This window comes from Lepidochelys kempii, chromosome 1, assembly GCF_965140285.1.
Source record: "Lepidochelys kempii isolate rLepKem1 chromosome 1, rLepKem1.hap1, whole genome shotgun sequence".
Lineage (NCBI taxonomy): Eukaryota > Metazoa > Chordata > Testudines > Cheloniidae > Lepidochelys > Lepidochelys kempii.
The window spans coordinates 215,703,629-215,727,208 of record NC_136380.1 but is presented as its reverse complement, the minus strand read 5'-3'; the positions used below and the strand labels follow the sequence as shown (position 1 = coordinate 215,727,208).

The 23,580-nt window shown below is 45.6% G+C and overlaps 1 protein-coding gene across 1 annotated transcript in view; it reads left to right on the top strand.

Annotated features, from left to right (window-relative positions):
- Window positions 1-23,580, top strand: part of LOC140907196 (antigen WC1.1) — a 55,160-nt gene that overhangs the window by 5,674 nt on the left and 25,906 nt on the right. The window contains exons 2-4 of the mRNA XM_078851696.1: window positions 3,126-3,440; window positions 13,089-13,403; window positions 17,352-17,666. Of these exons, the coding sequence (XP_078707822.1) occupies window positions 3,126-3,440; window positions 13,089-13,403; window positions 17,352-17,666 (945 nt within the window). The remainder of the gene's footprint in view (window positions 1-3,125; window positions 3,441-13,088; window positions 13,404-17,351; window positions 17,667-23,580) is intronic.

Here is a 23,580-nt window from a genome sequence, read left to right as displayed (position 1 = left end):
GAGGCAGACAGATTGGTGGGGCAGGGAGCCGACACACAGTTTAAGCTCCAGCAAAGCTCACTCTAGCTGAGTCAGAGGGGTAACACAGAGGCTTCTGGTACTGGATGCTCCGAGAGAGCATCACAACTCAGATGAATTTCATCAGGACCTGGTTTCAGAGTGAGCTGTAGCTCACGAAAACTTACGCTTTTATAAATTTGTTAGTCTCTAAGGTACCACAAGTATTCCTTTTCTTTTTATCAGGACCTGGGACTCAAATACATCTAACTTATCTAAATATTCTTTAATATGTTCTTCCCTAGTTTTGGCTTGTGTTCCTTCCCCCATGTTGTTACTATTAATTGTGTTGAGTATCTGCTCACCATTAACCTATTTAGTGAAGACTAAAGCAAAATAGGCATTAAACACCTCAGCCTTCTTGATATCATCCCTATTAGCTCTTCTTTGCACTAAGCAGAGGACCTGCACTTTCCTTTGTCTTCCTCTTGCTCCCTAAAGTATTTATAAAACAACTTCTTATTCCCTTTTATGTCTCTTTCTGAGTGTAACTCATTTTGTGCCTTAGCCTCACTGATTTAGTCCCTACATGCTGGTGTTGAGGTTTTGTACTCTTCCTTAGCAAGCGGTTCACATTTCCACTTTCTGTAGGATTCCTTTTAGATTTTTGGGTCATTAAAGAGCTCCTGATGGACACATATTAGTCTCTTGCGATTCTGTCTTTCTTTTGCATCAGCATAGTTTGCAGTTGTGTCTTTAATAGTGTCTACTCCAGAAACTGCCAGGTCTTCTGATCTCCTTTTTTCCCTAAGATTTTCTTCCCTTGGCACCTTACAAACCAGTTCCCATGTTTGTTAAAGTCTGCTTTTTTTTTTTAAGTCCATTGTCTTCATTCTGCTGCTCTCACTCCTTTCTCTCCTCAGAATCATAAAAGCTATTTTTTCATGGTCCCCTTGGTTACTTCTTCCACTTTCTGGAACAAAAAGTTATCCCCAACACATTCCAAGAAATTATTGGATATTTTGCCATATTACTTTTCCAACAGATGTCTGGGTAGATAAAGTGCCCTGTTACTCTCAGGTCTTGTGTTTTGAATATTTCTATTATATGTTCTAATAATGCCACCCTGATTGGGTGATCTATAGTAGACCCCTACCATGACATCACCCCTGTTTTTCCTACTTTGATCTTTGCCCAGAGGCTTTCCGCTGGTCTGCCTCTGACCCCCTTCTGGGGCTCAGAACCTCAGACTTGCCCAAGGTCAGCCAGCAGGCCAGTGGCAGAGCTGGGGATAGTCCCAGTCCAGTGGTGTTTCCACTAGGCCACAAGGTTGCTATGTGATTCCTCAGTGCTCCTCCCCATCCTATACATTTTGTTACAATGTCATGGGAATAATGGCTGTTGTATAGTTGTTTCCAAGGGGTGGGCTTCCCCTAGATTGCAGCACACACATGGAAGGGGAGAATTCATGGTTTATGTGCCCACTCTCAACCCTCCAATTTCCTCAGCTACCCCTTTCAGTCTCCAAGCCCTCCTGTCTTCTCCCCTCCTCCTCTCTCAATCCTCACTCTCCCCCCCTTGGCTCAGCCCGCCGGACACTTCTCTCCACTACCAGCCATTCCCATTTGTCTTCCTCTCCATAACAAACACTTCCCTGGCTGCAAACCGAAACCCATCTTCTCCTGTTACCACCTACTCTTGCACCCCTGATTCATCCCTCCCCTGAGCATTCACATATGGAAGTTGTTTTCTTTCCAAAAGCAGTTTCAGCATCTTCTGAGTTTTCTGCTGCACTCAGGTTATAATTCCCCCAAAACAAAATCCCCCTTGGAGACAGGCAAATTGGAGCAATTAACCTCCTTTTTTAACACCACTTTCCTTTTCTGGGCTGGAGTTGCACTCACAGTGACAGGGGTGGGGGTGCCTAACTGTAAGGACTACAATTTACCCTCAAAACCACCCACATCTCATACCTGAGTGGCACTTTTCCAGATAGCTAGCTTCTTTCACTGCACATGCTCATTGTAGTCCATCAAGTGTGCATGTAGGCGCACAAGCCTTCACAAGCACCTAACTGGAGAAGCAATCTCTTTTTGAAATAACATTTTAATTGGATTTCCTCCAAAGGGCTGGTGGGTGCCATATTCTCTGTTGGGGGTAACCCTCGAGTGTCTGAGACCCTGGTGCAATGTTCAGAGCACTGGTTTGATCTCTATCTGTGAGCAAAAATAAATTGCCAGCATCTGTCAACTTTAAGGCAACTGGATGTGTTTTTTTTTCTGGGAGCTCTAGCTCAAGAGTCCCCTGGGCAAATGGCCCCAAGTTTGGATCACTACTACAACCCTGTGCTCCTAGGTGACATGCCAATTTTCAAGGCAATCCAATCAACTATGGAACAGTTCAGCTTTAAAGAGAAACTGGTCTCAAATGTAACTATTTCAGAGCTGTCATTATGCTATAATCAGGGCTTAAATTATCATATAGTATTTCCCAGACCCCCCAGTTTCTCTCCATTTGAGGCTCCAGGGCGGGGTGGGGTCTTGGGGCTTCAGTCCCACAGAGCGTGCTGCGGCTAGGAGCTTCTACCCTGCAGCACACTCCCTTCAGTTTTGAAAATATTTACCAGTGCAGAGCTCCGGGCAGCTCTGGCTAAAGTTAAGTCTTGGTTTTAATATCACTACTCTGTAGTTTTTTCCCAATCAGATCCCTCAATGCTACTGTTCTGATTCAGTGAGCTCCTAATAACCTAGGACACAACAACCATGACATGTAAAGACCCGCTTCTTGAATGCCAGCCCCTGCAGTCTCCTTTGAAACCACCAGAGAGGAGATTGCCCCTGCCCCGTGATAATCCATCCCAGGAACGACACTGACCCAAGAGCGGCACATGCTGGTGCAGAGTTTGGTGGGTGCTGTGTGACCCCTCACACAAGGCAGACATGAGCAATAGCACCTGCACTGTAAGAGCCTGATCATCACGTCTGAACATCCTGATTAAACAAAGTGCCCAGTAAACTAGGAAATAATTATTAATTAATTATCTGATGTCACTAGGGCTCCTTCGTCACGTCTTTAGATACAACTGTGCAAGAGAAATGTCCTTCTATCTCCCTTCTCCTTCTTCTCAGGGTACGGCGGGTACAGGCTGGCAAATGGCAGCACAGGGTGTTTGGGGAGAGTGGAGCTTCTCCACGGAGGCGCCTGGGGAACCCTCTGTGACTCCCAGTGGGATTTACAGGCTGCCCACGCCCTCTGCCAGCAGCTTGACTGTGGATTCGCCCTGTCGATGCCAGCAGGGCAGCTCTTTGGCACAGGAGAGGGGCCTGTCTGGAACGGCACGTTTGGCTGTGAGAGGAACGAATCCCGCCTGAGAGACTGTCCTGTTACTGCGCTGGGTACAACTGAGTGTCCCCCTGGGAGCGAAGCCAGCGTGGTGTGTTCAGGTGAGCAGCTGCAGGGGGAAAGAAAAAAATTGGGGATTGGGGAACATCCTGTCGGATCAGTGAGGCTATGCTGATTTACACCAGGTGCGGGTCTGGCCCAACCCAGCCTGCTTCGCAAGAGGAATGGCCAGGGTTATTTGCTCAGGTAAGTTTAGTACAGACATGAATATGTTAGTTACAGTGCAGTGTGCTGCCCAGATTAGGATTTTCATGAGTACTCCCATTGACTACAGTCCTCAAAGTAAGTAGGGGTATCAGAGTGTTGCTGTCTTGGTTTAAGTTCCCCAGATCAGAGACACCGTGAGGGGTGGTGAGGTGGATCCTAGCACTACGCTAGAGTGAACCGGAGAGAATGGCTCTGTGCTATAAACCTGGGGTTTGTGATTCACAGATTCCCTCAGTCTCAGCAGGGCTGACTCAGCCCTTCATCAGGTTGAGGTTGGTGTTGCAGAAGCAACCTATACGCAGAGATCTCATCCATGCTGTGGGGCCATTACAATCCCATTTCACTCTCTGGAAAAGTAGGTGTTTGCCCTGGTGTTCCTGGCCAAAATGCCTCTCCCCATTCCCCTCCCTGCCCGTTGCCCACCACGGGTTGTGTGCTAGTAGGCTGAAGCCCACAGCTGCAGAGCTTGCTCAATGCGTGTATATGTTTATAGACATAAGAACAACAAAACCTACAAAACAAATATTACCAACATAGCCCCCATGGTTGTGAAAGAGTGGGAGGAAGGAGGAAGAGTGGGAGAGAAGAAAGGGGAGTAGGGAGAGGAAGACGAGGAGAGGATGTTGGGGTCTGGCCCATCAGCCCTGCAAGGAACCTTGCTATCAGACGCTCTGCTCCCCAGTGAATAAGGCCTGCCCAGTACCCCTACGTAATGTAAAGTCCAGGCAAGCAGTTGCAGCTTGCAATGGTCAGTGAGACAATCACCAGCCCAATTTTTTTTTCCTTCTGCCCAAAGATTGTAGGAAGAGAGGGATTCTGCTTTGCTGGAATCCCAAAAACAGATAGCCAGGCATGTACTGTGTGTTGGTCTAGCCCCAATCTTCATCACAGAGCAACAGTTCACCCTGGTGTGACATGCAGGTCAGCTTAGCCGATCCCACACTTTCCTGGTATGTACAGGAATTTTTACCAATCATGGAACACTACCTGGCAACATGGGACAAAATTCAGTCAACAAACAGAAGGAACAGGGAGACCAAAAAAGATTGAAATATTAAACAAAACCCAACAATATTTTTAAATAAAAATTAAAAAAGGACAGCAACATTTTTGTATCTGAAATTTTTGTCACAGAAAGGAAATTTCTTTCAAATTCACTTCATTCAAACCAGCAATTGTGAGTCGTATTTTTTTCATTAGAAAATTTTCAACCATCTCTCCCCTAACAGCAGCTTAACTATATGAGACTCAAACTCCCTTCAGCAGGGCCTGAGTGAGGAAGGACGGGATTATTCTCCCACTACTCTTTTTATCTCAGGCAATGTCATTCTTTCCTCTCCCCAGTGTAAACGCTGTTAGCTCCATCTCTTACATAAACACCATTAGAACATAAGAACAGCCATACTGGGTCAGATCAATGGTCTATGTAGCCCAGTATCCTGTCTCTGATAGTGGACAGAGCCAGATGTTTCAGAGGGAATGAACAGCACAGGGCAATTTCCAGTGATCCATCACCTGTTGTTCAATCCAGCTTCTGGCAGTTGGAGGTTTAAGGAAACCCAGAGCATGGAATTGCATCTTTGACCATTTTGGCTAATAGCCTTTGATGGACCTGTCCTCCTTGAATATAGCTAATTCTCAGCCAGTTATACTTTTGGCCTTCTCAACAAGTTTCACGGGTTGACTGTGGACTGAGTGAAGAAATACTTCCTTTTGTTTGTTTTAAATCTGCTGCCTATTAATTTGAAATGGCAGTAGCATGATAGTTAAGGTTGCACCAGAGTTTTTCTTTAGGCAGAGAAATTAAACTTTCACCGGAATTGCCCATTTTGTATATTAGGATTGAGTTTAAAATGTTATGCATATGTAACCCTCGAGTCAGCAGCAACATCTACGGGTTCCTCTTAATAATACAGAACAGAACCTGCTCAAGTCCCCACTCAGTAATCTGGGAAAACCGATGACCATAGATAGAAGGTGATACAGTACAGGTAGGAACAGAAGAGAAACAGTCAAATGAAAAAGAGTCCCAGTCAATTGCATCACGTAATGACAGACAGCAAAAAAGTGACACATTTTATAAGTGCTTGTATATGAATGCTTGAAGTCTGAATACTAAGATGGGTAAACTTGAGAGCCTGGTGTTAAATGGGGATATTGATGTAACAGGCATCACAGAAACTTGGTGGAACAATGATAATCATGGGACACGGTAATCCCAGGGTACAAAACATACCCAAATGACAGAGTAAATCATGATGGTGGGGGAGTGGCACTATATGTAAAAGACAGTATAGAGTAGTACAGAAGAAAACCTTTAATGAATCAAACTGTACCATAGTATTTCTAAATACCTAGGTCTAAGTATTAGACCTATTTTCGGACAGTGTCTCTATTGCAAGAGACTGCCCAGCATGCACCAGCAGTGAGGCTCCCCACTAACAGCTGAAATCACTGAGAGCTGTGTTAAGGTTGCGGGGGGAGGGGGATGAAGACATCTTGGCAAACTGGTGTGGCAAGGGGTGTGGCAAGCGGCTAGCAGGGCGGGTGGCAGAGAGGCTGGTGGAGACTGCCAGAGCAGAGCTCCACAGGGGCATGGCAATTGGCCATTGAGGCAATGAGCGAGTACCCGAGCAGTGTAGCGTGTAAGGTGCCTCCTTACCCCCACCCCTGCCTTAGACACAGGGTGGGAGGTGAACTCTGAGGATGAACCTCTGAACCCTGGGGCTGCACTGGCCAAGGACAGCAACTGTGAGTGTGGTACACAGAAGGGATGGGCACGTTAAAGGGACTTTTGGGTTGCTGGACTTAAGATCTTGAGGGGAAAAGGACACTGCCCCACTTCCTTGGGGGTGGGTCTTTTGCTTATGTTTTTTGTTTACGAACCCTAGTTGCAGTGTTTTCCCAAATTAATGCTGAGTTAATTCCCTCCTTTCATTAAAGTGTTTTTGCTACACTCAGACTCTGTGCTGGCAAGAGGGGAAGTATTGCCTCTTAGAGGTGCCCAGGGGGTGGTGTGTAATTGACCCAGGTCACTGGGTCGGGGCTCGAGCCGGTTTTGTGTTGTGTTATTGAAAAGGAACCCCTAGATACTGAACCCAGCCCTTGTTGCTGCTGGCTCCACCTGGCAGAAGGGTTACATCTACACTATGCTCCTTGTGTTGGCAGAGTGAATCCACACTACCAGCTCTTGCAGAGACACAGAGCAGTGCACTGTGAGTAGCTATCCCACTGTGCAACTGGCTGCAGGGTGCTTTGGGAAGGGTTTGCAGTGCCTCATGGGGCAGATACAGACTCACATGATGCAGGTTTCTCAATCCCATTGTTCCATGGGCATCCTACTAGACTTCCAATCACTTTTCAACTGAAGTGTGTCAGGGGAATAGGGGAGAGTGTTTGGCAGGAGACAGAGACAGAGTCTGTGTGTGGAAGTTTGTGAGAGATTGTGTGAGGGGGATTGTATATGTGAGAGAGACAGAGTGTGTGTTGGGGGAGTGTGTGTGTTGGGGGAGAGTGTGTCAGCATACTGTCTCTTTAAGTTCAGGCAGCAGCTTGAGCAACCAATTCTGAGGTAGAGGGAGAGGGACACCCTGCCACACATCAGTCCCCGGGCTCTGCAAAGGACAGCTGTCTTTCCCCCTTCCTCCCCGCAACAGAAGGCCACTGTGCCTGTCTTCTCTGCCTGCCGCTGTGTTCCTAGTGCCAGGGAGAGCAGGATTCCACATTAATGGTTCCTTCTGAGTTCTCCCACAGCCTCCTCAACTGCCAGGAGCAGCATCCTCAGCAGCTCTGTCAGCTTTCCACGCTGAGGAATGTCAAAGCTTCCCAGAGCTTTGAAAGGGGAGCGGTGCATGCCCGCGTAGCGAGATGCAGGGCAGCAGACTTCAAAACTGTGAGAAGAGTGGTCAGGGCAGGCATTATGGGATACTGGGATAGGCCAGTTATGGTGACATAATGAAGGGCAGCGTCTACACTGACGCTTTGTAGCTTTAACTTTGCTGCAAAAAGCCTATAGGGCTCTGGCCTTTGTTCAGGGAAGGACAGCAAAGGGTCTAGGAACCCAGGCCCTCAGGTAGGGCAGAGCGCCCAACAGTCTTAGGGGCTCTGCCTTTTGGTTGGGGCAGATCAGAAAAGGGTCTAGGAACCCAGGCCCTCAAGCAGGATGGGACACCAAATAGTCAAAGGGGCTCTGACATCCTGGCTCTGACAGATGGCAGATAAATGCAGGCCTCCTAGCCTAAGGTGGGGAGGCTGCCACCCGAGGGGTGGGGTTGGTAGAAGTGGGGTAGGGAGACCTGGATCCACCCTACTCCACCGGGTCCCAGTCCAGGGCCCTAACAGTGGTGGATCAATCCACCACTGGGGCAGCAGGGATCCAGCCACAACATGCTGACCTGGCTTCAGGCAGCAACACAGCCAGACTACAGTCAGTTGTCCCTGGGCTTCTTCCTCCCCTCCCCTTAGGCTGTCCCTGGATCCTGTCCTTCATCTCACCGGGATATATGGCCAGTGGTAGTCCCAGCAGCTCCTCAGTCTCTGGAGTGACTGGCAGCTCTGGAAACTCAGGCAAGTCTTCAGGGTGGCAGAGGTCCTCTTTGGCATCCTGCTCTGGCAGCGCAGTGGGGGAGAAGCGTCTGTCTCCCTCAGCAGCTCCAACACAAGTGAGCTGTGGGGCCCACCTCCTTTTTACACAGTGTCATTAACTCTAACATACCTTTTCACAACTCTTCCACTTTTAGCAGTAGCCCAAAAATGAGTATCTTCTTCTGTACCTGGAACTTGAGACGTAGCTTCAGAATTAGTGACAGAATGAATTTCCTTTCACCTCTGTGTTCTCTTCTTTTGCCTTGGAATTAGGGGTTCACTTCTGAGGTGTCAGCTAGGACCTGAGGGAACATGTCTCAGAAGCCTGGCATTTTGAATCGAGATACAATCATCCTCTTAGAAATATGCATTTTTGCATTTTGCATATCAGCCCTGTTCTTCACAGATTCTGTGAGCAGGGCTTGCCTCTTGCTCACAATTTAACTTTGCTTTATATCAGCAAAGCTTTGACCACTAATTTAGCCCTGGCCTCAGGCCTCATACCAGTCTTCTGATACAAGGGCTTATGTTTCAGGCCTTCTTCCTACTACAGTACTGAATCCTTTATATAGGCCTCAGGAGCACTGTAAGGTCCAAAATGAATTTTAAAGACTCTGTAACAAACACAGTGAATTAAAATGGTGGATTCCTGGAGTCAGGTCATTACACAACTTGCCAGACGCCTTCCCAGCATCAAGTTTAACAAAAACGTTTCAGTGGTTCATGGCATGGAACATTATTTATCTTTTGTAAGTACAGAGTGATGCTCTCTAACCACAAGTTTATTAAGTTTTCTTAAATTTGGTCTTCTCAAAGTCTGATCTCTTCATTATCATTTCTGATGCCCATTCTGTCCCCTTCCTATGGGGAGCTGCGGGGTTGCTGCCTGCAGGCAAGGGCAGTGCACAGAGTTGCCTGGCCAAACCCTGAGCCTAGGAGCCAGACATGTTGGTTGCTTCCGGGAGCCGCTCGAGGTAAGCACCGCCTGGCCGGAGCCCGCACCCCTCACCGCCTTCTGCACCACAAACCCCTCATCCCCAGCCACACCCCAGAGCCCGCATCCCCAACCAGAGCCTCAGCCCCTCCTGCACCCCAACCCCCTACCCCAGCCCGGTGACAGTGAGTGAGGATGCGGGAGAGCAAGAGACAGAGGGAGGGGGGATGGAGTGAGTGGTGGTATGGCCTCAGAGAAGGAGCGGGGCAGGGGCGTTGTCTCGGGGAAAAGGCAGGGCAAGGGGTGGGGAAAGGGTGTTCAGGTTTTTGTGATTAGAAAGTTGGCAACCCTATATGTCTGTGTGTGGGCTGCTGCCAGTCAGACATACCTTGGCTCTCACCAGCATTGGGTATATTGCCGGGTGACTCCAACATACATTTCTGGGGGAAGATCCCAGACTGAAGGTATGTCCGGTACTGCCCAGCCCTCTCCTGAACAATACAAACTGATAAAAAGTCAATTTTATTAATAGAAATGATATGCACAAATCTTGTTTCCAAAACAAACTTCCATTCACATAATAAAACAAGTTAATTAATTACAAAGAGATAGATTTTAAGTAAATACAAGTAATGAGGCAGAACAGTCAGAAATGGTTACAAGACAAATAAAGATAAAACACAACTACTGCCTAACTTAACAAACTATGTTAAATTCAAAGCCAAGTTTTTCTCATCAAAGGCTCTAACAGTCTTACTGGCCAAACTTCTTAGGCCAGGACCCTTTCTTCTGTTTAATGGCTGCTTCCTTTGTTCCTTCTGGTGCAGTGAATCAGTGGGCAGAGAGAGTAAGACAGGAGGAGGGGGGGCATGGAGTGCTTGTCGCTCATTTTTATAGTATCAGTCCCCCTCTTGGAAAACATTTCCAGTCTCTACGTAAAAGAATAAATGGACACAAATCAGACGTCAAGAATAATATAGTTCAAAAACCAGTTGGAGAACACTTTAATCTCTTTGGTCACTCGATTACAGACCTAAAAGTGGCAATTCTTCAACAAAAAAACTTCAAAAACAGACTCCAACGAGAGACTGCTGAATTGGAATTAATTTGCAAACTGGATACAATTAACTTAGGCTTGAATAAAGACTGGGAATGGATGGGTCATTACACAAAGTAAAACTATTTCCCCATGTTTATCCATCCCCCTCCCCCCACTGTTCCTGAGACGTTCTTGTCAACTGCTGGAAATAGCCCACCTTGATTATCACTACAAAAGGCCCCCCCCCCCGGCTCTCCTGCTGGTAATAGCTCACCTTACCTGATCACTCTCATTACAGTGTGTATGGTAACACCATTGTTTCATGTTCTCTGTGTATATAAATCTCCCCACTGTATTTTCCACTGAATGCATCCGATGAAGTGAGCTGTAGCTCCCGAAAGCTTATGCTCTAATAAATTGGTTAGTCTCTAAGGTGCCACAAGTCCTCCTTTTCTATTTCCAGCTGAGATTCAGGAAACAGAAAGTCTCCAGGAAAGGATGTTTCCTGCTATTTTTCCTCACCTATTTGAGGTTTCTTTGTCCACCCTTCCTGCTTGATGACTCTGTTTACTGCTTAAATGCAAATTAAGCAAAGCACATATTCCTTTGTTTGAAACAGATGTTTGCCAACCTCAGTTTGGAACATGTATTAAGATCACCATGCAGTGGAATCTTATAACTTCACTTACAATGTTGACACACCCATTTTACCAGGAAATATTGACCAACAAATTATGAATTTTCAGATGATACCATACAAGACATACTTTGTACAGAGATTATTACAAAAGTGTGTAGGGTGCGGACACGGGTACATTCTGTCACACCCTCCTACATCTGAGCTCATAAAATAAGCTCCTCTGCCTCTGAGTCAATGCTATAAGAGAGCTCACACTTTCCCACATCAATCTGGGGACTCTTTTACTTAAGAGTTTCTTTATTTTATTCCTTTCTGCGAACTTTAGCACGGTGTCCCACTATGTTTTTTTACTGTCTGTACATTTAGCACTCCTTTTCCCACATTTATCTTGTGAATGCATAGACTGGCCACGATACTAACAAATGCCATTATCGTGTACCGTGCATTTTGTGCATATGCTGAAGATTTATTTTGTTTATTAAAACAACTGTTAGCTGTGAGCCTGCACTGTGTAAATGCTCTGATCTGCAGACACAAGAGAAAGAATTCTAGATTCTGCAGGTGCTGACTCAGACAGTCCTGCCATTGCCACTACTATTTTCTATGTTTAAACTCAACCGTTGCTAGAATTTTCCCTGTAATGTTTTGCGAGCACACTTCCCAGCGAGTTAATCTCTAATTACATCTGATTCAAATGTGTCAAAAATGACAAGACTTCGCTAATTCCCTCAATATATTTACATAGGGGTGGATGGATTTGACAGCCATTTGCATTCTCTGTCTGAATTTGCACAGTTCATATACTATGTTTTATATGGAATAGCATAACCATCTAAAGGCACCTCCTTCCAAGCAGTAGGTCCAAATTCAACAGTTACTCCCAGGCTTGACTTGGTTGGAATTCAGCCTGGTTCTGACTTCTCCTCCTGCCTTAGCAGGCTACTCCCAATCCTCCTAGCCAGGTAAGTCCCCTGATATCAGGGTCTTCCCTGCAGGATTCTTTCCTCAGTCTCTGCCACAGCTTCTTGAGTTTCCCCCCACTATCTCCAGCTTCCTGCTGCACTTTACTGGGGAATCATCTGTCTTCCATCAGGCCCCATTAAGGCTGTTAAGGCAGCATGGGTGGCTCCCTCACTAATCAGGATTGGCTGGCCCCAGGCCTCCAGCCCTTAAAGGCAAGCCACCCTGTTTCAAGGAATCTCTTAATCCAGTTCCTGCTGTTATTTTGTTAATATAATGGTTAAATGAAAGGCCTGAAGCCTTAGACTTGCCGCTTGTTTGAGGATACAACTGTGCGGTCAAGAGAAAAGGATTTGTGAAGGTATTTGGGTAAATTGGGGATTGCCATCTTTCTACCACTCTTGCCTTCCAACCTGACTGCAACTGATCTGTGTGCAGAGTCTAAGTCATAGATGGATTCCTTCTTCTTTTGGGAGATTGCCAATAGACGACATTAAGCAGATCATAAGGTGAATGAGGCTTGGGGCCTGCAAGGCCAAACTTCTGCTTGAGTTGGGGAGGGGGGAATAGAGGGAGCTGAAACACTTTCCCAACTTTGGGGAAAAGGGCTGGGAACTCCCTACCTAAGTAGTGAGAGAGACTGAACTGGGGTTTAGGCCCAGAGGGCTAGTATGTAAGGACCCTAGGAGTCAAATGTTTTAATTACCTTTGGACTGAGTGAGTTATTAAAGGGATCTGAAGAGGGGAACAGAGGCAAGGTACAGCAGACTGACCTCTGGCCATGAGGGGGCACTCAGGAGGCAGCCAATCCTTATTACAGTCCCTAAATTCTTTGGTTTTGTGTCTGTCCAAGCCACTCCCCCTCCTCTTACCATTTCTTGCATTTCCTATTAGCCACATACAGCATGCCATAGCCGTCTCCTGCTTGGATCACATCTGCTGGATAAGGGGATTCCCATCCTCACTGTGGGCAGCCTGGCTTCCATCCCACTGGGAACAGTCTTGTGTCTACATGCAAAGGCATTTTGGCTGAGATCAGCTGGTAGCTTCTGTCCTGCAGAGGAAAATGGGAGATAGTGGCCATTTTTTCATAAAAGCAAAAGCCATGAGAGGGCCCCAGATTTTCCTGGGAACACAGCAGCTTTAAAAAAAAAAAAGCACATAGGTTTGCGAGACTCATGATAATGTTGTGTGATTGGGCTACTTTGAGACTGTCCAGTCATTGCTCTCAATGCAGATCCTCTGCTGCTGGGCACTGACTCTGCTGGTAATAGCAATGGGGGTGGAGCTCAGTGCTCTTTGTAATTCTGTTCTGTCTCTCATAGGTGCTGATGAGCTGAGGCTGGTCAATGGAAGCAGCCCCTGTGCCGGGAGAGTGGAGGTTAAACACCAGGATCAGTGGGGGACGGTGTGTGATGATAACTGGGACATGGCAGCTGCTGGGGTTGTCTGTAAGCAGTTGGGATGTGGAGTTGCTCTCAGTGCCCATCATTATGCTCATTTTGGAGAAGGATCTGGACAGATATGGCTGGATAACACTGTCTGTCGTGGTACCGAGTCTGCTGTCTGGGAATGTGAACACAACAGTTGGGGTGAGCATGACTGCAGGCATGGAGAGGACGCTGGAGTGACCTGTTCAGGTAAGGAATTGGCCAATTCAGTCCTACAAGCAAATCCTTTGAGAGAAAAAGGCTTGAACCCAGAGGCATCATGGGCCTGTGACCCTAATGAGAAATGAATAAAAACGAGAGTAAATTCTGTAATTATTATCCATCTTACTGGATAGTATAAAAACCTTGGGGGATTCCTATCAAATGAGAATTCCTATCTCTGAAGGGTTTTCATTATCCCAGTCTTCATAGTTTCAGTACCATGTCTTTCATTTTCCTTTTAATGGTGGCAGAGGGGTGTTTAGTCCAACTGCAGGAGGCTGAACCATGGACCTGGGGGTCCTCACAAGGAGAAGACCCTGATCTGTCTGGCAACTTCTCTGCTCTGCAGGGCTGAACATCTTTGTGATGCAGTTCACTTAGTCAGGTCCAGTGCTGCCTGCTCTACAGGGCACTGTGACTGATTCCTAGAAACTGAGAGCAGGGACAGGATGAAAGGCAACCACATGATCTTGGGGTGAAGGGGCAGCTAATGGCCCTCTCCCTACCCCCACATATTTATAGCTGCAGGATCAGATTTCCCCTATTTCCCATTAAGCTCCATTGATGGGAACTGGAGGAAAAATATAAGAAAGTAGGACTTCCCTCTACCCCCTTAATAGTGTCCCCCCTCTCTCCCTTCCCCTTTTATTCTCCCTCGCATTGGAATCCCCATCTTTACCTTCTTCAACAGATGCCCACCTGGTACTATACTTCCCCTCCCTGCTCTCCTTCCTTGAGCATGTCAAAACCTGAAACTCCTGTTGCAAGGGAAATTACAAAAGTAGTAGTAGTAATAATAATAAATAATAAATAATTCTGATTTGGAACAAGAATTTAGAATTTCAGAATTTCTGTGTAACAAGAATGCTGAAATTTAATTTCAACCTTATGGAAACATATTTGTTTGGACTTTATATGTTCAACTATTCTGTATTATACATAAAATAAAAAGTTTAAGTTAAATGTTCTAAGGCTGAAATGAAATATTTTGATTTTATCAAATCTTTTTGATAACTTTGCATCTGAAGTTTGACAAAATTAGTCTATTTCTGCAGAACGTTTTGATTTTGTCAAAACCAGCTTTTTCAGATGGAAATCTGTTCCATCATAAAAATTTTGAGCAGCTCTACTCTTTCCCCTAGGTGTCCTCATTTGTGCCTCCCTATTCTGTTCTCCCTCTTCTCCTCTTCCTGTGTATGGGATATATATCTCTGTCTCTTCAAGTCCCTCCCTCTGACTGCTCTCCCTGCCCTGAAGGTCTTGTTTTCTCTTCCCCCACCCCACACATGTTCTTCATCTCTCTTCAGAGCACAGAGGAATAGAGATGAGAACTCCTTGTAGAAATTATATGGGACTACTCCCTGCCCCGAGGAGTGAGATTAATGGACACATCAGGAAGGAAGGAAGTATGAAAGAGGAGGGTACCAAGGGAGGGGGAGAGTGGAAGACAGATGAAAGAGTAGAAAGTAGGAGGAAAGTAGAAATGCAGGGAAAGAAGAATGGAGTCAAATCATTCTCCTTTATCTGGATAAGCTGTTTGTCCTACATTTCCATTTGATTGACTGAAGTTTAAGCCACTTGACTCATATTGGGTGTACACAGGTAAAACAGTCCATTTGCAGGCTCCATAGGAGGCCTGGATCCGGGAGAGCTAAGCATTCCTCTGTCAGTGTGAGCAAGTAATCAAGGAAGAGCTCAGCTGCCGCTCACACAGGCAGAGATGAAGTACTGAGCAATTGCCCTTTGCTGCCCTGCTGTTCCCCTCAGGGGTTCCCTCCTTGCTAGGGCTGGATTAACCTAATACAGGAGCCTAGGCTCATCTGCCTCTGAAGCAGTACCACTCTCTGTGTGTGGTGGTAGTAGAAAGAGTCAAGTATGCAAGAGCTTTCTAAAGAGACTGTGGGCCCCTGCCATTGCCACCAGGGCATCAGGCTGGCCAGAACCTCCCTCATTCCCTGCTCCCTCTCTTCAGGTAGGCTGGGGTCTGGTCCAGGACGAAGGTGGTCTCAGGTCCCCACCAATCCGGGACAGGACTCTGTGTGTGTGAACCACACACAGTCACCTGACACAGCCCTTTGCTCTGGGACATGGGAGTTGCCATACACCGGGCCCTCTACTCCAGTAAGTGGAAGAGTAATGGCAGGCTGGAGGCTCCCTCCATTCTAATCCCTGCTTCTCCCCAAAGAGCTTTAGGGTAGCAGCATCAGAGGCAATGGGTTTGACCCGGTTGAAGAGCAAGAGTGACAGCGCTAACCCACAACCGCTGCAGCGGGATAGCATATGTGATCTCTGTGGAGAAGGGAGGTCCATTGGTCCCTTATGGTCCAACCACAGAGGACGCTTGAAAAGAAAGAGTTCTTTTAACATAGTTTGCTTGAATAAATTTCTGTCAATGGAGCAAGGATTCCTTCAGAGCCCTGCCCCATTCCAAATGCATCTATACATTGAATTAGATGGAGTTTTTAAAAAATGATTAGTACAGTTCCATGTTGTTACATATGCAGATACAGTGATGATAAAATATTGGAGATTATTAAAAACATCTTTATCATTATTAAAATATTAGTGCATGTCAAGGTTCCTTCCCCACTCTGAACTCTAGGGTACAGATGTGGGGACCTGCATGAAAACCTCCTAAGCTTACTTTTACCAGCTTAGGTTAAAACTTCCCCAAGGTACAAATTAATTTTACCCTTTGCCCTTGGATTTCCACTGCCACCACCAAACTTTATCTGGGTTTACTGGGAAACGTAGTTTGGACACGTCTTTCCCCCCAAAATCCTCCCAACCCTTGCACCCCACTTCCTGGGGAAGGTTTAGTAAAAATCCTCACCAATTTGCATAGGTGACCACAGACCCAAACCCTTGGATCTTAGAACAATGAAAAAGCATTCAGTTTTCTTACAAGACTTTTAATAGAAGTAAAGGAATCACCTCTGTAAAATCAAGATGGTAGATTCCTTACAGGGTAATTAGATTCAAAACATAGAGAATCCCTCTAGGCAAAACCTTAAGTTACAAAAAAGACACACAGACAGGAATAGTCATTCTATTCAGCACAGCTATTTTCTCAGCCATTTAAAGAAATCATAATCTAACACATACCTAGTTAGATTACTTACTAAGTTCTAAGACTCCATTCCTGTTCTGTTCCCGGCCAAAGCATCACCCAGACAGACACAGACCCTTTGTTTTTCTCCCTCCTCCCAGCTTTTGAAAGTATCTTGTCTCCTCATTGGTCATTTTGATCAGGTGCCAGCGAGGTTACCTTTAGCTTCTTAACCCTTTACAGGTAAGAGGATTTTTCCTCTGGCCAGGAGGGATTTTAAAGAGGTTTACCCTTCCCTTTATATTTATGACAGTGCACATGAGCAAAATACATTTCCATAGCCTTATAACTCAGCCAAATCAGAGTGGATCATCACCCTATATAGCAAGTATCTTCTCTCCAAATTTCAAGTGTTTGTCCTATTCCACTGAGATGCTAGAACTGTTCGACACGCTCAAAAATGTACTTATTTCACTGCTGTCTTTCCCAAAAGTGGTTGAAATACCTAGCTCCATCTTTTTTTAAAGATTCACATTTGACAGAGGACAGACCTGGAAAATTTCAGGTCAAAAGTTTAACAACACTATAAGCAACAGAACAAGGGCTTTAGGATGCAAAATGCTTAGTCAACATTGGGTATAACTAGAGGCACAAGTTATACACACTGTTAAGAATGCCAATGGCTGCTACCCCAGCAGTGAACTCTACCCACCTATACAGCTGTACCTTCACAGAAAAACAGGAACTGCCATAGCAGATAAAGGTCTCCTGCCTGTTTGAAAATATCTTAGTGCTGGTACAAGAAAGTCAACTTAATTTTAGTCAAGTGCGAGGGAGATTATGGGATGTCAATGTAACTAACACTGATGGATTTACTGACGGTCTAGGACGCCTTGAGCCCCAGCTGATTGGAGGGAATACTGCCTGCTCAGGACGTGTTGAAATAAGACATGGAGACACATGGACCACAGTCTGTGATTCACACTTGGACCTTCAAGCCGCCAGTGTTATCTGTAATGAATTAGACTGTGGAACAGTTGTATCCACCCCAGGAGGATCACACTTCAGTGAAGGATATGGGTCAATCTGGTCTGAGAAGATCCATTGCTTGGGGAATGAATCACAGCTTGTGTACTGTCCCAGAACATTGCATCCTAATGAGACATGTTCACACTCAAGTGATGCCAGCATTGTATGCTCTGGTAAGGATTCAAAGTGATAACTTTAAAATATTTATAATGTGTCTTACAGCTGGGTTGCTCAGCATCTCTCTACACAGATCACCATATTCATCCACATTTTTCCCCTGTGAACCTACAAGCCTTTGCACTACTGGTTACAGTGATACTTCAACAGGTTCCTGACTGCTAGGAGAGATGACTCCACTCTCTCTTCCTCTCCCAGTGCTCTAGTTACCAGGAGAGGATCAAGAAGAGCATTATTGTCTCGATCCCTTGTCCTTGTGTTGAAGTGGAACAGTTCTGCTCTCCAGTAGCACTCTCACTCACACTCTCTCTTCCTGTCCCCTCCCCCCTGCCACAATTTGCATGTTATTCAGGGCTTCTTGGATGCTAAGCATGCCCTACTCTGACATGTTTCTAAAGGGAGTGGTATCGTGTAAAGGTCAAAACAGAAAACCAAGAATTGGGAAACCTGATTTATTTCCCACTCTGACACTGACTCTGTCACTCAATCTTTGTTGCAGTTTACTCATATGTAAAATGGGGATAATAACACTTCCCCCTCTCTACCCCGTTGTAAGTTTTAATCCATTAATGTTTATAAAGAGCTTTGAAATCCTTGGACATAAGGTGCCAGAGAAGCACAAAGTATTATTATTTTTAGAACTTGCATGATAGAGTTCCTAGTTGCAGTCACCTTTATTTGCTATAGCTCAGTGGTTTGAGCATTGGCCTGCTAAACCCAGGCTTGTGAGTTCAATCCTTGAAGGGGCCATTTAGGGATCTGGGGCAAAAATTGGGGATTGCTCCTGCTTTGAGCAGGGGGTTGGACTCGATGACCTCCTGAAGTCCCTTCCAACCCTGATATTCTATGATTCTATGTAACTGTCTGTACTACCGATTGATACTGATGTAAATATTAGGAATAATTGTGTACAAAAAGTCTACCAAAAATTAAGATTTTTGCATCCAAAATTGCAGGAAATGCTAACAGTAGGGTTGCTCGTGCAATCTCAACTCTGGCCCCTTATGCTTTATCATATAATCTTTAATTACATGATCACATGCTGCTATTTCCCATGCTATCTTGCCTCATCTATTGTGCGTCTTGTTCCTTTCTCTCACACCTTTGTGCTTTATAAACTCACCTGGCTCCTATAACATTCCCATATTATTATTGTTATTTAACAGTTAGGTTTAGGGCCCTACCAAATTCACAGCCATGAAAAACATGTCACAGACCATAAAATCTGGTCTCTCCCTGTGAAATCTGGTCTTTTGTGTGCTTTTAACCTATACTATACTATATTGACCCAAAAGGGACTTGCAGTGGGGGTGGCAAGGTCATTTGAGGAGTGTCATGGTATAGCCACCCTTACTTCTGTGCTGCCTTCAGAGCTGGGAGGCCAGAGAGCAGTGGCTGTTTGCCAGGCGCCCAGCTCTAAAGTCAGCACCCCGCCAGCAGTAGCATAGAAGTAAGGGTGGCAATACTATACCAAGCCAACCTTGCTTCTGCACTGCTGCCTTCAGAGCTGAGCGGCTGGAGAGTGGCGGCTGCTGACTGAGGGCGCAGCTCTGCAGGAAGCAGCGCAGAAGTAAGGGTGACAATACCACACCAGGCCATCCTTACTTCTGCGCTGCTGCTGGCAGCGGCTCTGCCTTCAGAGCTGAGATCCCAGCCAGCAGCCACCGCTCTCCAGCCGCCCAGCTCCGAAGGCAGCGCCGCCGCCAGCAGCAGCGCAGAAATAAGGGTAGCAGTACTGCTACAATAACCTTGCGACCCCCCACCCCACCCACACAACTCCTTTTTGGGTCAGGATCCCTACAATTACAACACTGTGAAACTTCAGATTTAAATAGCTGAAGTCATGACATTTATGATTTTTAAAATCCTGTGACTGTGACATTGACCAAAATGGACCGTGAGTTTGGTAGGGCCCTAGTTATGTTGCAGTAATATCTAGAAGCCACAACCAGGTCGAGGCCCCATTGTGCTAGACACTACAAAGACATAGAGAAAATAACAATCCCTGGCACAAAGAGCTCACACTCCAAGACATAACAGGGGGATGAGACAAGCAAACTGGTCAAGGTAGGAGTGGGAGGAGATGCTAATAAAAATAGTGTGTGCACAATTTTTTACCATTATTCATAGGCTGTGGAGCCAGGGGGACCACCCAGGCCATGATCTGACCACTTTTTGGCCAGGCCATACCTGAGTGGTGCTGTGACCCTGCGTGGCAGGTTGCAATGCCATTCACTCACATTAGGAGGGTGTGAGTATAGGGGCTCATGGGCCAGTCTGCTGATAGGTGAGGGGCATTAGACAGTGGAAGAGAAGGGTCAGGTGGGGAAGCGGGCAAATCTGTGTTTCCTGCACACACACTTTAATGGCATTCTGCAGCCCGTGTTATAGGACAGTGATGACAACTCACCAGCTGCCTTACCATTGTCAGGTTGCCTGTTGCTCTATGAATTTATGGAAGAGGTGAGTTTTGAGGAGGGACTTGAAGGAGGATTAGATGATGCTGTTATGGCTTTTGACTGGGAGTTCTTCCTACGCAAGGGAGGAACATACAGAGATGTTTAAGGGAGAAGCAAGCAATGAAGGCTGCCTTCACTGGCAGAGCAATGGTGGGAGTTAACAGCTTGATAAGTAGAGTTAAGCAGATAATTGATTTGTTCAGTTCAAAGACCAAAAATAAACACCTGAAAACTAAACAAAGTCAAATTTAAAAAAATTGTTTTTGGTCAAATGAAACATTTTGTTCGTCCCCAAATAATTTTATTTCAGTTTTTGGTTTAGTTTCATTTTTCAATTTTTTCACCCTTTTGTGGGTTTTTAAAACAAATGTAGCTAAATTTCTAAGCAAAATGTCATTTTGAAGTGAGAAGTCAATTTTTTTTTCATTTCAAAATGGATGAAATGAACCATTTGGACTTTTTCTTTTTCTTTTTGCTGAAACTATTGACCAAATGCAAATCAGCAAGTTCCTGTGCAGACAGGACTGTAAGGCTTTGAGCAGTGAGTGAAAGATGGCAAAAAGGTTGCTGGGATTGCAGGTGGGGGAATTAATCAAAGTGGAGAAGGAGAGTTGCTTGGCTAAGAAAATGGCAGATTTGAAGGAGCAGAGCATGAATGTGTAGTGAAGGAAGTCAGACTGGCTATAGGATTTCCACCAGAGACACTCTACTGCAGGTGACTAGGAGTGTTTGGGGTGAGGCTGGGCTGGGGTTGGCAGGCCGGACCTTGCAGTGGGAGAGTGGGGCTAAAGAGTCAAAGGTGCAGGAAACAGCCACCATGTCGCTGCAGGAAAGAAAAGAGAGGAGAAACTAAGCAGGTCATTGACATTGATGGACTGGAAATCAAGGAAGGACCAGACAATGTGGCAAGAGGGAGGAAACTGATGGGCAATGCTAGAAATGACCAGGTGATGGCCAAAGCAGGGGAAGTCAGCAACAGCAATATGCAAAAGAGAGCTATGCTAGTTGAAGACCGGGTCGAGTGAACGTCACATTAGGGGAGTGGGAGAGCTGATCCAGGCCTGTAGGTCAATGCAGAGGGGAGGGCGAGGAGACGGGTAGCTAAGAGGTTAGAAATTGAGCTTGTTTCAAATTTTTTAACATATCCTTCTTTCATTGGAAAATACTAATTTGTCAAAACTCAAACTGCGGGAAAAGTTGGTTTTGGCAAATTTTTTGAAAAAAGTTTCAAAATTGTTGAAATGTCCCATTTTGATATTTTTGAAATGGAAAATTCAAGTTTTTGTGTCAAATGATTTTTTGTTTTGAAAGTGAATTTATAGTGCCTTTTTAAATTTAAAATGTGTAAATCATAACTAAACATTTAGACATTATGAAAACTGATCCAAAAAATGTTTCAATTGACCTGATCCAAAAAAATTATGGATTTTCAGTTTGTGAAATTTTTTGAAATATCAGCGTTGCATTCCAGTTCAGTATGGGAAAATTTATCAAAATCTCAAACATTTGTGCACAACAGGAAAATTGTTTCCCTTCAAGCTCTAGTCAGATGGGCCATTAACATGGGTGATAAAGTCTCCAGGGATGAGTGTAGAAGATTGTGATAAGAGGAAGAGAGAGATCCAGGAGCTGAAATCACAGAGGAAGGCTGACAGGGAGAAGCTGGGTTGGCAGTAGCTGGCAGTAACATAGAGGGGGAGAGGAGAGAAGAATAGGTTGGAGTGCTTCTCAAAGGAGGAGAAAATGTGAGAGCAGAGAAGTCCAACACACTCAGCTTGTTCCTTTGGGGATGATTCAGGGCCGGGATTGTGAGAGGAGGAGAGGCCTCTGTAAGACAGAGCAGCTGCAGCAACAATGTCAGATGAAGGGATGCAGGTCTCCATGAGAGACAGGAGCTGGAGGGAGTGAGTGATGAAAAGGTTGTGGATGTCTGTGATCTTTTTAGTGATGCAGTGTGCATTCTAGGGACAGCAAGAGGAGGAGGGGGGCTGGACATGAGGTTAGGAATGATGGCATGAGAGGGGATGATGGGGATGAGCGTGGAAGTTGGAGACCATGGGAATGAAGGGGGGTCCAGGTTTGGAGAAGTTGTAACCAGAAACCAAGAGGAGGAGGCAGAGGAGGATGTGGGATCTAGCTGGGAAGGGGATAGAGATCAGAATGGAAGAGAAGCGGGTAGAGCTGGTGGGACCTGTGAGGGGTGAAGGTAATAGAATGGGGAAATGGAGCCAGTGGGGGGAGTTTAGGGTTGGGGGAGGAAGAGGGAAGATCTGTGATGCACAAAAAGGTGTGATAAGAGCTATGGGCAAGAGACAGATGAACATGGTTAGTGAGCAAGTGAACAGTGAAATAATAAATGGAATCCAGTTAAATCAGTAGTAGTGAATCAATAAGCAATGAGATGAAATGTGAGGTGAGTTAGTTAGTAGTGAGTTAGTTATTCCTAGAGATGGTCAGGAATTTTTCATCAGAATTTTTGTTTAACTGAAAATGCTGTTTCCTCAAAATCAAAACTTTCCCTGGGAAACTTTCAATTTTGCTAATTTTTTTTTTCAATTTTGTTTTGGGAAAATAGAAATGAAATGTTTCATTTGGGCTGGGTTCAACCCTGGTAGGAATATTTCAGATTGTAGAACTGACCCAAAACGTTTCATTTCCAGTCAGTTCAACATTAATCTTCATTTCCCTGTTGTGGCACATTGCCTTATGGGAGTTGTAGTTCAGGCTCCTGTTCTCTTCTAAGGGCTGGGCTCCCTGGCCAGACAACATCTCCCCTTATAAAGTGCAGTCTTCCCTCTAACTGGTGGCACAATTGCCTCATGATAGCCACATGTCTGTAGGTGCATGGTGGGAGATTTAGTCTGGTCAGGGAATCTGGTCCATAAGGTAAAACAGAGGCATCAGAGAGAAATGAAGTTTAATGTTGAACTGACTCAAAACAAAACACTTGGGGTCAGTTTGACAAACTGAAAGGAAACATTTCAGTTTGGGAACATGGAAATTGTTTATTTAGATTGAAAGTGAAGACGTAGTGAACAGTCAGGCGAGTGGGACAGTAGCAGCCAGTACACAGTCAGAGCTGTTGCCCTGAGACACTCATGTGGCTGTTAAGCAAAAGCAGGAGCTGGATGATCTTCACAGTCACAGAAGGTGTTGAAGGATTTAGCTGCAGGAGTCAGGGGAAGATGGCAGCAGCTCTGCAGGGCTTTGGAACATCAAGAGAAGGACTGAAGTGAGGAGGGTGAGTTCAGTTACTGGGCCAGGGTAGGTAGACCAGGCTGTGAGCTCAGTCAGGTGACACAGGAGAAGGGGCATCCAATGGGAGAGAAGGCAAGTTAGATGGTGCAGATCTGGAGAAAAAACAAAAGTGAAGTGACACCAGCCAGAGAGTTAGATCGGGCAGTGAAAGTTCACTTTCAAACCCCGTGCAGCCAGGATGTGTTGCCTTGCC